This window comes from Juglans microcarpa x Juglans regia, chromosome 7S, assembly GCF_004785595.1.
Source record: "Juglans microcarpa x Juglans regia isolate MS1-56 chromosome 7S, Jm3101_v1.0, whole genome shotgun sequence".
NCBI classification, from domain to species: Eukaryota; Viridiplantae; Streptophyta; class Magnoliopsida; order Fagales; family Juglandaceae; genus Juglans; species Juglans microcarpa x Juglans regia.
Genome location: NC_054607.1, coordinates 4,774,043 through 4,788,181, shown reverse-complemented (window position 1 = coordinate 4,788,181; position 14,139 = coordinate 4,774,043). Strand labels below are relative to the sequence as shown.

The 14,139-nt window shown below is 32.4% G+C and overlaps 1 protein-coding gene across 2 annotated transcripts; it reads left to right on the top strand.

The window, feature by feature from the left end:
* Positions 1-9,075: 9,075 nt before the first annotated feature.
* LOC121240461 (bifunctional bis(5'-adenosyl)-triphosphatase/adenylylsulfatase FHIT-like) lies at positions 9,076-12,456 on the top strand. 2 transcript variants are annotated; one of them, XM_041137927.1, is made up of 5 exons: positions 9,076-9,229; positions 9,375-9,483; positions 11,384-11,448; positions 11,897-11,995; positions 12,099-12,456. In XM_041137927.1, exons 2-5 carry the CDS (start codon positions 9,375-9,377, stop codon positions 12,210-12,212), a joined length of 387 nt encoding a protein of 128 aa, XP_040993861.1. In that variant the 5' UTR covers positions 9,076-9,229; the 3' UTR covers positions 12,213-12,456. The 2 variants fall into 2 exon arrangements, with proteins under 2 accessions (XP_040993861.1, XP_040993860.1); XM_041137926.1 differs by having other exon boundaries at positions 9,375-9,485; positions 11,302-11,448.
* Positions 12,457-14,139: the final 1,683 nt, after the last annotated feature.

The following is a 14,139-nucleotide window of genomic DNA, read 5'->3' as shown; positions in this document are numbered from 1 at the left end:
AATGCAAGAACATAGATATTTGGGTTGATTAAATGGATTAACTTTTTACAGAGTTTTTTGAATTTTATAGTTGTGTTATTGAAGTTAATATTAAGTATTAAGAGCTAACTCCCCAAACCTTCGAGATCAGGGTGTTACAATGTCCATTAACAATCTCTTTCTAATCATTCAATCAATTATCCTTCATATAGAAAATTAAGCGTGCCACCTGACGAGAAGGCAAATTGTAGGAGTACTATATTAAGTCACCATCATACTAATATAGTACATCACTCAAAATATCTCGTCTATACCCCATGCTATTTGATCTCACTAGGTCATGGGTCATGATAATACGCTCACACTATATAATACACTCATGATTATATTGACTCAAAGTGACATAATCGCCTGAGCTATGAGACATAAAATAACAATTTAATTAGACTTAACTGCTTCCTAGACATGCTCCACGAGATCGTATCATTCGTGGTCCTAAGAAAACATATTAAAATAGTAACATCAATTTTTCATCTCATAACATAATTCTAGAATTAAGGGCATATGAATAGATCATTTATTTATCCATTAGGGCTCACATAGTAATGGAGCAGGGACCTATCCAATCACTTCCTCATATAGTCATTTATAGCACATACAGTATGAAATTTATGTTACGACAGAACTCCCACTTAATTGGGTTTCTCACGTTCAAACATCGTAGGAATCTTAATTTAGTCACCGCAAAGGTGCTCTAACTTGGGTTTATTAACACAGTTACTCATCTAGCACCTGTCTAATATTTCACATTCCGTTTTAATCTGGCTTCATTAAGTTCTGCAAATACTTCATATACAACTCTTGTAAGTCTCATCTTAGCCAAGCTAAGCCAACATTTTTTAAATTTATCTTAAATGCTCCAAAAGTATTAAGATATTTACGAGCTCATTTTCCAAGCTCCAACGAGATTTCACATTCCGCTTTAATCAAGATTCATGAAGTTCTGTAAATACTTCATATACGACTCTTGTAAGTCTTATCTTAGCCAAGTTAAGGCAACATTTTTTAAATTTATTTTAAATGCTCCAAAAGTATTAAGATATTTACTAGCTCGTTTTTCAAGCTTCAAAATAATCAATTTGTCTCATCTTACTCACCATTCAAGTGCCAACGTGATCATCCATATGATTGGACTGATCTTTACCTGTTGAAATCTTTATAATGTGTTGTTTTCATTTAATATCAATTAATTAATAATATCAGATAAACACAATAATCTCACTACAATAGATACTAACAGTGTCTATTGTACAATAAAGTTTAAGGTATCTTCAATACAACATATATCAAATCAGATGAAATCCCAAACTCTGAACATGAGTTTGAAAACATTTCTACTAGTAGCCTTAGTAAGAGGATCAGCTACCATCTTGCTAGTAGAGATATATTGTAGGATCACCTCACGTCGCGCAACAACATCTCGAATGTAGTAAAATCGAATATATATGTGTTTAGTTCTGTCATGGTATTTGAGATCCTTGGCATATGTTAAAATTGTCATACTATCATTGTATATCTTAACAATTTCATTTGCAATAGTTGTAACCTCTAGGCGCTGAAAAAATCTCTTCAACCAAACAGTCTCTTGTACAGCTGCTGAACAATCAACGTACTCTAACTCCATCATGAACAAAGCAATGCATGATTATTTCTTGCTACACCAAGGAATAGCTCCCCCATTAAACATAAAAGCATAACTTATCATGGATTTTCACTCATCTTTGTCACTAGGCCAATCGACATCACTATAACCCTTTAGTCTCATGTCTCCACCCTGATAGCAAAGAACGTGGTCTAATGTCTCACGAAGGTATCGAAAAATTCTCTTAACTGCAAAACAAATATTAGGTTTTGTACACAATATAGCGTACATCAGACTTCCAATTGCACTTGCATAAGGAATTCTGGTCATTTCTTTCTTTTCCACATTATTCTTAAGGTAATGTTCTAGGCTTAAAGTATAACTCTTCTCAATTTTTGTGTCTATGGGTTTGAAGTTGTACATACAAAATCGTTCTAGAATTTTCTTATGTAAGTCTCTTGAGACAAACCAAAAAACTTCCTAGATCAACCTCTTGAAATTATAACTCTTATACATAATTTGCTTCACCCATGTATTTAATCTCAAAAGTAGAGGACAACCACTCTTTTGTAGCAACAAATATGTCTATATCATTTTCAATTAACAAGATGTCATCAACATACAGAAGCAAAACTAGAAAACTCTTCCTTGTACATTTGATATACATACAATGGTCCTCTTCTACCATCTCAAAGTCAATTGATGTAATGGCCTCATGAAATATGAAGTATCATTGTCTAAACGATTGCTTAAGGCCATAAATGGAATGTTTCAACTGTCATACTTTATGCTCTTGTCCCTCAACCTCAAAACCAACAGATTGTTTCATATAGATCTCTTCGTCTAGTTTTTCATTAATAAATGCAGTTTTCACATCTATTTAGAAAACTTCAAAATCTAGAGGTACAACTATAACTAGAATGAGGCAAATGAAAGCAAATCTCAAGACAGGGGAGAATGTTTCTACATAATCTATACCCTCTCTCTGGGTATAACCTTTCACCATGAGTTGGGCCTCATACTTGTCAATTCATCCATTTACCTAGCGCTTAATTTTTAAAACCCATTTTTTTTCAATAGATTTTCGTCCAGGTGGAAGATCAACTAACTCCCAAATTTGATTTTTTACAATAGAACTCATCACATCTCTCATAGTAGCTAACTAATTATTTGAAGCAGATGAATTTAATGCTTCCTCATAAGAAGAAGGTTCATTAAAGTCACACGGAGCACACATGAAAGATTTCCCTTCAATCACAAAATGACAACGAGGAATGGTTCCATGTTTGCTTCTGCGTAACTGAGACTCTTGTGAGTCACTTAATAGTGGTGCACTCCCACTAGGAGGCAAGTCACTCTCACTATCTTTTACGATTCTAAAATGTGATAATTCCCCACCCTCTCCAAAAGATAGTGTAACTCCCTCAAATTCTTGCTACTCAAAAAGTTCAAGATTATTATTTACTTCACAATATTAAAACAATCATTCTCGATAGATGTGACATCACGCGACTCTATTTCAGTCATTCCTCTGTTAGGATGTTCACCAAACATTATATAACTCTTTGAACTCTCTGAATATCTTATGAAGATATGCTTATTTACTCTAAAGCCAAGTTTCTCATATTTATAAGAAGTGTTGTGAACATAACTCGCAGCTCCAAGGCCACAAATGTTCTAAATTTGGTTTCGTGCTGTTCTATAATTCATAAGGAGTTAAAGGAATAGATTTAGAAGACACACGGTTCAAAATGTAGGCAGCAGCTAGAAAAGAATCCCTCTAAAATGATATTGGCAGGTTAGTTTGCACCATCATTAATCGATCAATTTCCAATAAAGTAAGATTCCTACTTTCTGCAATACTATTTTGTTGTGGAGTGCTAGAAATCATTAATTGCTTGTGTATCCTTTTTTGCTCACATAATCCCTGAAACTCATTAGACAAGTACTTTCGACCCCGATTAGTTCGTAAAATTTTTAAATTCATTTCTTTCTGATTCTCAATCTCAGTCACAAAATGCTTAAAGCAGTCTAATGCTTCAAAACAATAGGAGATCAGATAAACATAACTGAAATGTGAGTAGTAGTCTGTAAATGTGAGAAAATAAGAGGCGTCATGGCGTGCCTTCACATTCATATGTTCACAAATATCATAATGGACTAGCTCTAAAGGATAAGATGCCCTAGGAGCATTTCCAAAAGGTTTCCTACAAGCCTTATCAGTTAAACTAAGCTGACACATAGGTAGGCTTATATTAGCGAGAGATCCCAATAGGCTTTCTCTTGTTAGTCTAGTCATTTAATCTTTTCCTATGTGGCCTAATTTAGGATGTCAATTCAATGAATTAGAAAATAAAGAATTATCTAAATCTAACATAAAGAAACCATTAGAAAGAAAATCACGTCTGGACAAAATCCTATCCAAATAAAAGTCTAGCTAAGGACCATCAAAGTGAAAAGTAAAACCAAGTTCTAATGAAAAAATAACTAAAAATATATTACATTAAACACCAAGTGCATATAGCACATCTGCCACATCATGAAGAAGTAACAAGCGCCTTAGACGCATTTTGAGTTGGTAGGTGTCAACTCCAAGTACTTCTTCCCGAGTTTCGTTACCCAATATAACATATTATCTACCGGTTGGTATTCTTCTATGATCTTTGAATCCAACTCGATCTCGAGCTACATGTTTGGTTGCTCCTGTATCTACAATCCATTCAATAATTGAGTGAGTAACAAAAATATGTGAACAAACATAAGTAATGAGAGAGTTGTCTTTAATGGATATCTTTTTTATCTCAGTGCACTCATGAGCAAAGTGTCTCACTTTTCTACAGTTATAACACTTCAATTTGGACTTGTCTTTGCCAACATGCTTGCTCTATCATGCTTTGCTACTTTCTCATCCCTTGGCATAAGACTATTTGCCGCTCCAGAAAATCTCCTCTGCTGCTTGCACTTTCCAGCTTGGGCAACAAGAAGAATATTTCAGTACGCATCTATGCGCTTTTTCTCTAGCTACAAATGGCAAGATAAATCAACAAAAGTCTTAATATTCTCAATGTGTGTCAAAACGAGCTTTATTTGCTCCCATGTTGACTCGAGCAAAGATAGTATCACAACAGTAACTTGTTGTTCATCAATGAGATTATTGTCAGCATCCTTTAGATCACGAATCAAGGCAAATACTGCCCTCAAATGCTCAGTCATGGTATGTTTAGGGTCCATAACATACTACTCAAATATTAAACTGAGAGTATGAAGCCTAGTAGCCGATGTCCCATTATAGGCAATTTTAGGTGGTTTCACATATTTTGGGTACTTGGACAATTCTCAAACTCTCCAATAAGATCATTGTGCATGCTGCTAAGCATGGTAAAGTGCGCATACCGATTTTTCTTTGCCCAAGCCTAATAGGCTTCCATATCATGACGATGTTGGGAAGTATTCCATTCCTCAGGTTGTATCATAAGGTGAGACAAATTTTCAATGACCTCTTGTTCATTAGCAGATATTGGATTTTCCTATGCCACATGTCATAGTTGATCTCATATAGTTTCTCTTCTTTAGTAACGTCAGCAACTACATTCTTAGTGGTCATTATCCATATATTCATTGCGTGAGATTGACATTAGCACACATTTAATTTTATTCCAAAATCTAACTAGACCATGGAATTCCTTCCTACATAGTAAGATCAAAAATTTCACAAAATGTTAGTAATCATCTCCCACTATATAAGTTCAAATATCATATCTAACTAATTTTGAATAAAATTTATATAGGAGTTTTTTTAAAAAAAATATATACTTAAAACCCATACACATATAATCCATTTATAAAATATGAAAAATCCATAATCATTTCGATAAACAAATTGCGCATAGGCTCCACCCGAAACCTTATTGGTAATTTGGTGCATCATGTGAAGGTGACATTAAAATATATTGATAGACGTGAAATACATCCCGTTACATGGCCTTAATAATAAAATTACATTCCCAATATTACATTTTCAAAGAAAATCCTACTACAAAACTTCTAGGAAAATAATAAATAAAGAGAGATGACACGTCATCGATATACTTATAAGCTACATCGTATCTATTCGCATCAAAATAAATACATACATTACACATGAGCCTAACAAATTATCAATGTCAACTCTATCCATCTTAATAAAAAAAAAAAAAAAAAATGAGCTCAGACATCCAATCATAGTGGTATGCATAGTGGTTTAATGGATAGAGAACCCACATTTTCAACTAATGAGAAGGATTTAATAAGTCATAAAATCTAGGGACACATATTCAATATGAACATGCATTTAACAATAATTCAATAGATGCATCATTAACTAATCTATATAAATATTCATATAACACTATAGTGGACTTGAGGAAGCTGTATGACTATTATCCAAATTTTTTTTAAGCACATTATTAAAAATAATTAAAAAAATATTTTTTCTACTCTCGGCCTAAAAAAAAATTATGAACCAATTTTAGACACCGATACAAGAGTACACATGCAACACATGACAAGAATTGGACACTAAAAGCTACTGCATGTGCCACCACTCTCCTTCTACATGTGTGGGCTTCGTTTTGGTTCTAGATATTGTCTTGCCTCTGCTTCACTTGCCACGGTGGAGAGTGTACATCGCCTCCACAACTCAAGGTTTTTTCTGACATCCAAACATAGATTTCAGTCATCTTAATGTGTATGTGTGTCGATAAAATGAGCAAACACGCATCCCAAGTGCAAGGGTGGATCACACTCTTCGTAGTCGAGAGTGGGACTGGTAAAAAAACATTGTTCATTGTCTTCTCCCTCAACCCAAATTTATAATTTTTCTTGATTTTGACCACTTATTTTTCAATCGGTCATAACTTTCTCATATTAAATCAGAGTTAAGCGAATGATATTTCAAATTAAAGCTCAAGAACGCAGATTTCTAACCGTATAAAATTTATGTCCAGATTTGGGTGGTTAAAAATTGGCTCAAAGTCACAATCCAAACTTTAACTTTAAAATTAGGGTTTCAGATTTCTTCTTCTATATGCAACGAAACTTTACCAAATTTAAGAAACATGTTTATGACATTATAAGGAATGTTCTTATGTAGATAATTCAATCTTAAACATGTTATACCATAGCCTCTAATAAAAAATCTGAAACATAAACAATCATGGCATGTCATAAATTACATGGTTATAAACTCATTCCAAAGCATTAAACAACATATAATCGTGTTCATAAAGGTGAAAACAACTAGTATAGGCTCTGATACCAATTTTAATTAAGGTTAATCTAATTACCTCAATGGGCAAATTTTTTACAATGCCAGACCTTTGCTCTTCTTACAACCCACATCATTTTGTTGTGATTGCACATCTACGTCACTTAGAAAGCTACTACACTCTCAATAAATTTCACACTTCAAGATTAAGAAATTTAGATCGTTTCTCTAGGAAATTGTAGAGAGAAAGAGAAGAGCTTTTCTTTTTGTATGTATATTTTTTTCACACTTCTTAATTTAATGTACGTAAAACTCTTATTTAAAGAGCTTTCATATAAGGGGATTAATTAACTTCCCTAAAGTTAAGTAGTAGTGGTGGAGAGTTAATTAATAACTTTCTCACTCACGTGGATGCCACATGGGTTATGGGTATCTGGTACCAACAGATGACAAACGTTGTGCCTTATACAAGGAAAAGCGATTGGATTGACCAGCTAGTAAATACCCAAAAGAGGAAATGAGTTGATGGGGCTGAAAAATTATGTTTGGATGGAGCATGGTGATCTGCACATGTACATATATGAAAAACCCAAAAAAAAAAAAAAAAAAAAAAAAAAAAAAACAGCAAGCTGAGTGAAAGCTAGTACAGGTATCAATTCACCAACAAACAAGCACGACTACATACATACATACACTGACGTGGGGTAAAAGAAGAAACCTCTTCGGCGGCATTGGAGGAATTGATGTGGTCAGAATCAACGGTGGCAACAACAATCTTAACAGATGATGTGGACGAGAAGGAGGACAAGCTGCGACGGACATCGAGATTACCAAACGTGGACACCAATCCCAGTCGCGAGCCACGATGATGATAATAGCCAGGGCGACTGCCTCCAATGGCTTTGACAATAGCTACAGAGGCACCACCAACGCCAACAGCACAGTGGATTTATCATTTGGGTCGAAGTGGCCACGCCTAACATATTTTCCCAAAGAATGGTAACAGTTATGGTTGTTGTGCGTTAGTTGATTATTAAAAAAATAATTTTTTATATAAATTTATATTTTTTTTAAAAGAAGATATTATGCTTCATAATTTATAATTATAAATATCTTTTCTCTATTATAATTTATACCACCCTTCTTTGCCTTTCCAACACTTTTGCCTTGGGGGACTAAATGACCAACTAGCGAAGAAAAATCATAGAATCTTATCCAGCAGTTATCTATTCTTGCTTTTAATAAAAAGTTAAGAAAATGAAATAATCAAATTTAAGAAGTTTGGAAAATAAATAATTTTATTAAGAATTATAATATAAATATTTAAGCACAAATATTTTTTTATAATAACAATACAAAAATGATTTAAAAAAATAAATCATAAACTTATATATTATTAAAGAGTTATGCGAAGTTGTAAAACTAGAAAAAATAGTTTAAAAACAAATACTTGTAGTAAAATTCATTTTAATTATAAACAAAAACAAAATATTAACATTTTTTATGAGAAATTATATTTACAATTATAAGATGCACAAGTCTCATACACTTTCTTTAAAAAAAATGAATAAATTTAAGACTAACATAAAAATTTATTTATTTTTTATAGTAAACCCCATATTTTTTAAAGGAAGTACGCATGATTTACATTCTTTAAAACTATAAATATAATTTAAATTTTACAAATCAAATTATGTCATATATTAGAATATCATATCTCTCTAAAAACTCAATTTAGCATTACTTTATTTTATGTAAAATGTTAGGATGACTTTCAAATGCGGTCACACATATTTTTTTATTTTTTTAATAGTTAAAGAATTGACTATTAGTGAATTTATATATATTTTTATTTTTTTAATAATTAAGAGTTTTTAAAAAAATATCATTTACACTAATGTATATATTTAAGATGCACATTTAGTATATTAAGATGCTAAATATACTAAATGCGCAAATTTTTATTTTTTCTTCATAGTATATTTAAGATGCTACATCCACTGAGGGTGTAGCCCAAGGATGAGTCTCGATAGGCCATTAGGTTTTTCTTTGCTTTTTTTTTATTCATTTTTTTATATCCCTATGCATTTTAAAAAAAGAAAATTACAATATTATTCAAAAATACTTTCCTAATTACTAAATAAATAAAAATATATAGACAACATTTCCGTTAGGATGCACTTAACATTATAATCGTTCTTATTTTATACTGATAGAGAGCCCTCTTCTGCATGATTCGTCAATATAAACCCAGTTGGCGTAGAGCAGGTAAAAGTGTGCGCTGCTGCAGGCGTTGACCTCAGTCACTTCCAGACCAAGCTGCTTCATCAAGAGGGCTCCGACCAGTCTCCTCCGTCATCAAGGCAAGTGGTCATTTCGTTCTTTTTAGTACTTATTTCACTGTTTCCTCATCGTCCTCTTCAATCTCTCTCTCTCTCTCTCTCTCAATATATATATATATATATATATATATAATATGAAGTTCTTTAATCTGCAAAATGGACACAGATGTCTTTGGAATGCTACGCGTTCGGGCCTCACAAAATATCCCACACGGGAGTATTCTTCACCACTCATCTTTCCTTTGCCATGGTTAATCTCCGCCCTGTCTCTCCTGGTATGCGTCTCCCCACCTCTTGTTTGCCAAATAGAAAAGGAAAAGCTAGAAAATGCGGCGACCTTTACGTCTTTGAGAAAACAGGAAAAGGAAAAGATGATCTTTGTAATGATGCAAGTTAATAATTATGATTACTCATCTAGTGTTATGTAAAAATCCAACTTAGAATCTGTGTACACAAGGACTACAATAATGGGATGGGTTCGATCAGAACTTGTATGCTCTTAACTTTAACAAAGGGAGAAGGCTTCAGAAGCGTGTCTTTCTTATAATCTAAGCCTAAATCATACTATTGCCCATGAATTGCATACTGTTCTACAATCATGTCCTGTGGATTTATTGATTTCCTTTTCTACATCATGTATTGGTGTGCTTCACACTAGATTCATTGCTTCCTGCAATCTTTTGGCCTTTAATTTTAATTTCAGCAGATCCTCTCTTCATACTTGTGTGTTAATTTGTTGTGGCCCCTGTGGAGGGGTGCTAGAGAAATGGTAGGATAGCCCAGAAACTGCATCACAAGGTGCAGTTTTATGAGGAAAAGCATAATATAGTTCTATAGATCAAAAGGCGCTAGTGGTCTTTGCCCGTTTTGCTTTTGGTGAATTTCTTTTGTACTGTTCTTATATTTTGAATGACCAACTATTCTTCTCTTGTTGTGATGTGATTCTCTTTTCCTTTGCAGGTCATATCCTTTCCTCCTCAACAGTTCTATTTTACTGTTGTTTTCTGTTTTAATTTAAATTTTAAATTTCAAATTTTAAAATTTTTTCAATTTTTAATTACTGATACATCAGCACATATAATTATCATTATATAAGTACAATTGCAAGTATAGAATAAATAGTATTTTCTAAAAATAAAGTACAATCACCTTGGATTTGATGCAATATGTTGTCATCTGGTACTGTACAGTGCATGCATTCAAGGATTGCTATGTGCAAAGCATTTTCTCCTGCAGAATCTTGATTAAGAGGGACATCTTTGTGACTGAGCATATGACACGCATTCATGTACTCACAGGGGCTGCTGTCTTGAGATTCAGCAACCTTTTAGAACATCCAATGACTGCCAAGCTGCTTTGCCAGATTTCATACACGCCGTTCACTCTGATGCTAAAAGCCAAATCTTAGAAACCTAAATCACTTGTCCCAAATAAGGCTTGCATTATGATCACAAATGTAAAAATACTATTCCCAGTACTCTTGGTGTAAACCGTTCACGGCTATTGCTATGGGTACAATTCAAATAGCTTTGTCCTACATCACACCGGGGGGTACTTGTGGCAGTAATGGAGAATATAGTTCAATGTGCTTATTGCTGTAGGATATTGACCAAATCCTTTGGGTACAACTATTGAAATATGTGAAATCACTATTTATCCTAAAAATTTAAGTCAATAGAAGTGGCAGATTTTATTCTTAACACTCCCCTCATGTATGGACTAGGCTCCTTCTCAATGAGTGAGTCAAACACGTAAAATATTTAATTAAATGGATTAGATTATAGAGTCAAGATTTGAACTCAAGACCTTCGCTATGATATCATGTAAGCTTTTGAAAAAAGTGGTAATTTCACACCTACAACTCACTGGCTATGATTGATCAAAGGCATAAATCATGCATCTTCATCTCTACAATGCTAGACCTGCATCACCACTTATTATGACCACCACTTAAAATTGTACATGCTGCTATGCACCCCAGAATTCCAGTTGAGAATTTCACATGTCAAATACTTGGATTTTGAGGTATTAATTTGTTATGGACCTGTAATCTTATGTGGTTCAATGTTCAAAGGTTGACTTGACATTATGTACATGTGCTCATATGTTCAAGGCGTGAGGTTAAGCGTGTTGCTGATCTCACTGCTGATGAGATTTGTGATTTATGGCTCACAGCACAAAAGGTTGGTGGTATGCTTGAGTGCTACCACAAAGCATCATCTCTCACATTTACAATCCAAGTAAGATGGTTGTTATTTACTAGAATATCAGCTACCATCCTTCTTTTATATCTCTCTTGCTACTGTACAATATCAGTTACTATCCATGCATCTTGGTGGTCATGTTGATTTCTTAGAGAAAAACTAAAATCAAATACAAGTTAGATTCCAAAATTAAAAGGTGTGTCTAGGAAACAACTTCATGTAATTATTGCTTAAAGTTAAACTCTTATAGTGCGTTACATGTTCAAACTTTTTCAAGTTTTCTAGAATTATGTGATTATGTGTTAAAGTCACTGACCAATATTATAGCAAACATCAATGGTTAAGTTTAAAACTGTGGTGTTTGATGACAGAGAGTTAGCACTTCATGTTCATATTTTCACACCCCAAGTAACTACTCCTGAGTAATGATGTATTTTTAGGTCATTTGAAACTAAATGCATGATCGACTTTGTTTAAACCTTAGGATGGACCCCAGTCAGGACAGACAGTACCCCATGTTCACATCCACATCGTGCCAAGGAAAGGTGGTGACTTTGAGAGGAATGATGAGATCTATGATGCTGTAAGATGGAAACTTTCTTCACTGCTTACTACTATTGGTTTTTATGTTTGTTTTAACCGTTTACTTGAATATTTACATTTTTCTGCTTATTAACATGGTTTAGATAAACGAAAAGGAGCAAGAATTAAAGAAAAATCTTGACTTAGATCAGGAAAGAAGGGACAGAAGCCTTGAGGAGATGTCGCAAGAGGCAGATGAATACAGAAAGATCTTGTAAATTTTCCTTTTTATCAGCCAGAAACTTCTGCAGGTTATCTTTTCCGCATAAAGTTCATCTTAAATAATAATAATAATAATAAATTTATGCGTGATTATCTTGGTAACTTGACCTTATTTGAATTGTAAGAGGAAAACTTTTTTTCCTTTTTTTTTCTGAAAGGAAAATATATTTGTCTACCTGATGTCTAATGATCAGTGGAGATTGATATTCCTTTGCTATAAGATGATATATTCTTATCGTTTCCATTTGTGGAGATTTGATGTTCTCATCTAGGATAATTCTATAATCATACTAGTGTTAAATTCATAGTCAAATGGTTAATAGTTCAAATTTGTGATGAACATTTGTTTGTGGAAATTGGAAACTGAGATCGGAGGAAAACTCTGTCAACAAAGTCCTAACTAATCTCGAAGGTGCTCAGACTATTGGCAAGGAGCTTATCACAAGTGCATCTTAAGTAACTAAATAAGATGTTCTCTTGGTCCGATGGTCTCTAAAAATTATTTACATTCAAAAATTCAAACCTTAGACCTAAAGGTCTTACCATTTGAGCCAATCCCTAGGAATTCTCTCGTCATAAAATAAATGTGTCCAATCGATCCATCTAGAAAGATCAAGTTTCTTTAAGAAAATGGACTGAAGAAAACATAATTCGAATAATTAAAAAAAAAAAGATAATTTCTTTTATATTTGTTTGAACAAAGCACTAGCAAGCATATGTAAATGTAGTTTATATTTGGTTAAAGAGCGGTGCCACTCTGCTGCTCAAAATAGTTCGCTCCATCTTACCGTTAGGCCAAAATCATCCTTTTATTTATTTAGTTTTTTTGTTTTTATTCATATTTTTTTTATCATTTTTAAACATTTTTAAAAAATATATAAAAAAAAATATTAATCACTTTCTTAATTATTAAGGAAAAAATTAAAAAAATTAAAATACATGAGGTGTCAAAATGAGGGGCATGTTGAATGGGCAGAATAGTATTTTTCTTGCTTAAATTCCGGATCTAAAAACAATCATTTCTTCTTTATTTTAGGCATTGACATGGCCATTACATGGTTACAATGACATAGACAATTTCTAATGGATAAAGATAAAGTTACTAACTTACTATCTTCTTAATACTCATTTATTACTCTTTTTGTATTCAATTTTTTAATTTTTAATTTTACTTAATGATTAAGAAATTGACTATGATTAAAATTATATATTTTTTAATTTTTTCTTAATAATTAAGGATGTTAAAAAATACTTAAAAGAAAATGATATAAAAATAAAAAACTTTAAATACACTATAAATAATGAATGGGATGTAAGAAAGTAGTAATCCTATCACAATCCATTTCTAATATTTAATTTACTAGAGTTTAGGCAGGTTATTTTTTAACCTTTAAAACCTAATAAATCGGAATTTTCACCCCTTACAAAATAAAATAAAATAAAATCTGAAAATAATAATTTCTTTTAACTCAATCTCTAAATTATCAAAATTAAACTATTAATTTAATAACTATCCGATCGACAGTAAAAAACACAACACACCATTTAATTTTCTTTCTAATATTAGTACTATGAAATTGATAGTACAGTATAAATATAATTTTTCAAAGAAATTAAAAAAAGAAAAAACAATAGTGAGTATGTTTTTAAGAGTAATGCTGAAATATATTTTTATTCATTTTAAATAATGTCACCTTAATAAAATGGGAATAAAAATCTAATCTATGCTTGTAAATAAATATAATTTCTAATCTTTTCTCAAAGTTTAATAAAAAAAAGAAAAAAGAAAAAGAAAATCAGACACATTATTAGAGCAATAGCGGTTAAAAACAAGTTAATTACGGTTAAAAGCATAATTTAAATTTATTTTTTTTATTTCTCAAAAAACAAAAAGGACATAGCTTAGCGGTTCCGTCACGTCCT

Excerpts from the sequence above, each read along its gene's own strand:
- LOC121240461 (XM_041137926.1), top strand. The coding sequence starts at position 9,375 with ATGTCTTTGGAATGCTACGCGTTCGGGCCTCACAAAATATCCCACACG. Across the intron at positions 9,486-11,301 it reads TCCGCCCTGTCTCTCCTGGT|CATGTGCTCATATGTTCAAG; the intron begins ATGCGTCTCCCC and ends TGACATTATGTA. Across the intron at positions 11,449-11,896 it reads CTCTCACATTTACAATCCAA|GATGGACCCCAGTCAGGACA; the intron begins GTAAGATGGTTG and ends TTTAAACCTTAG.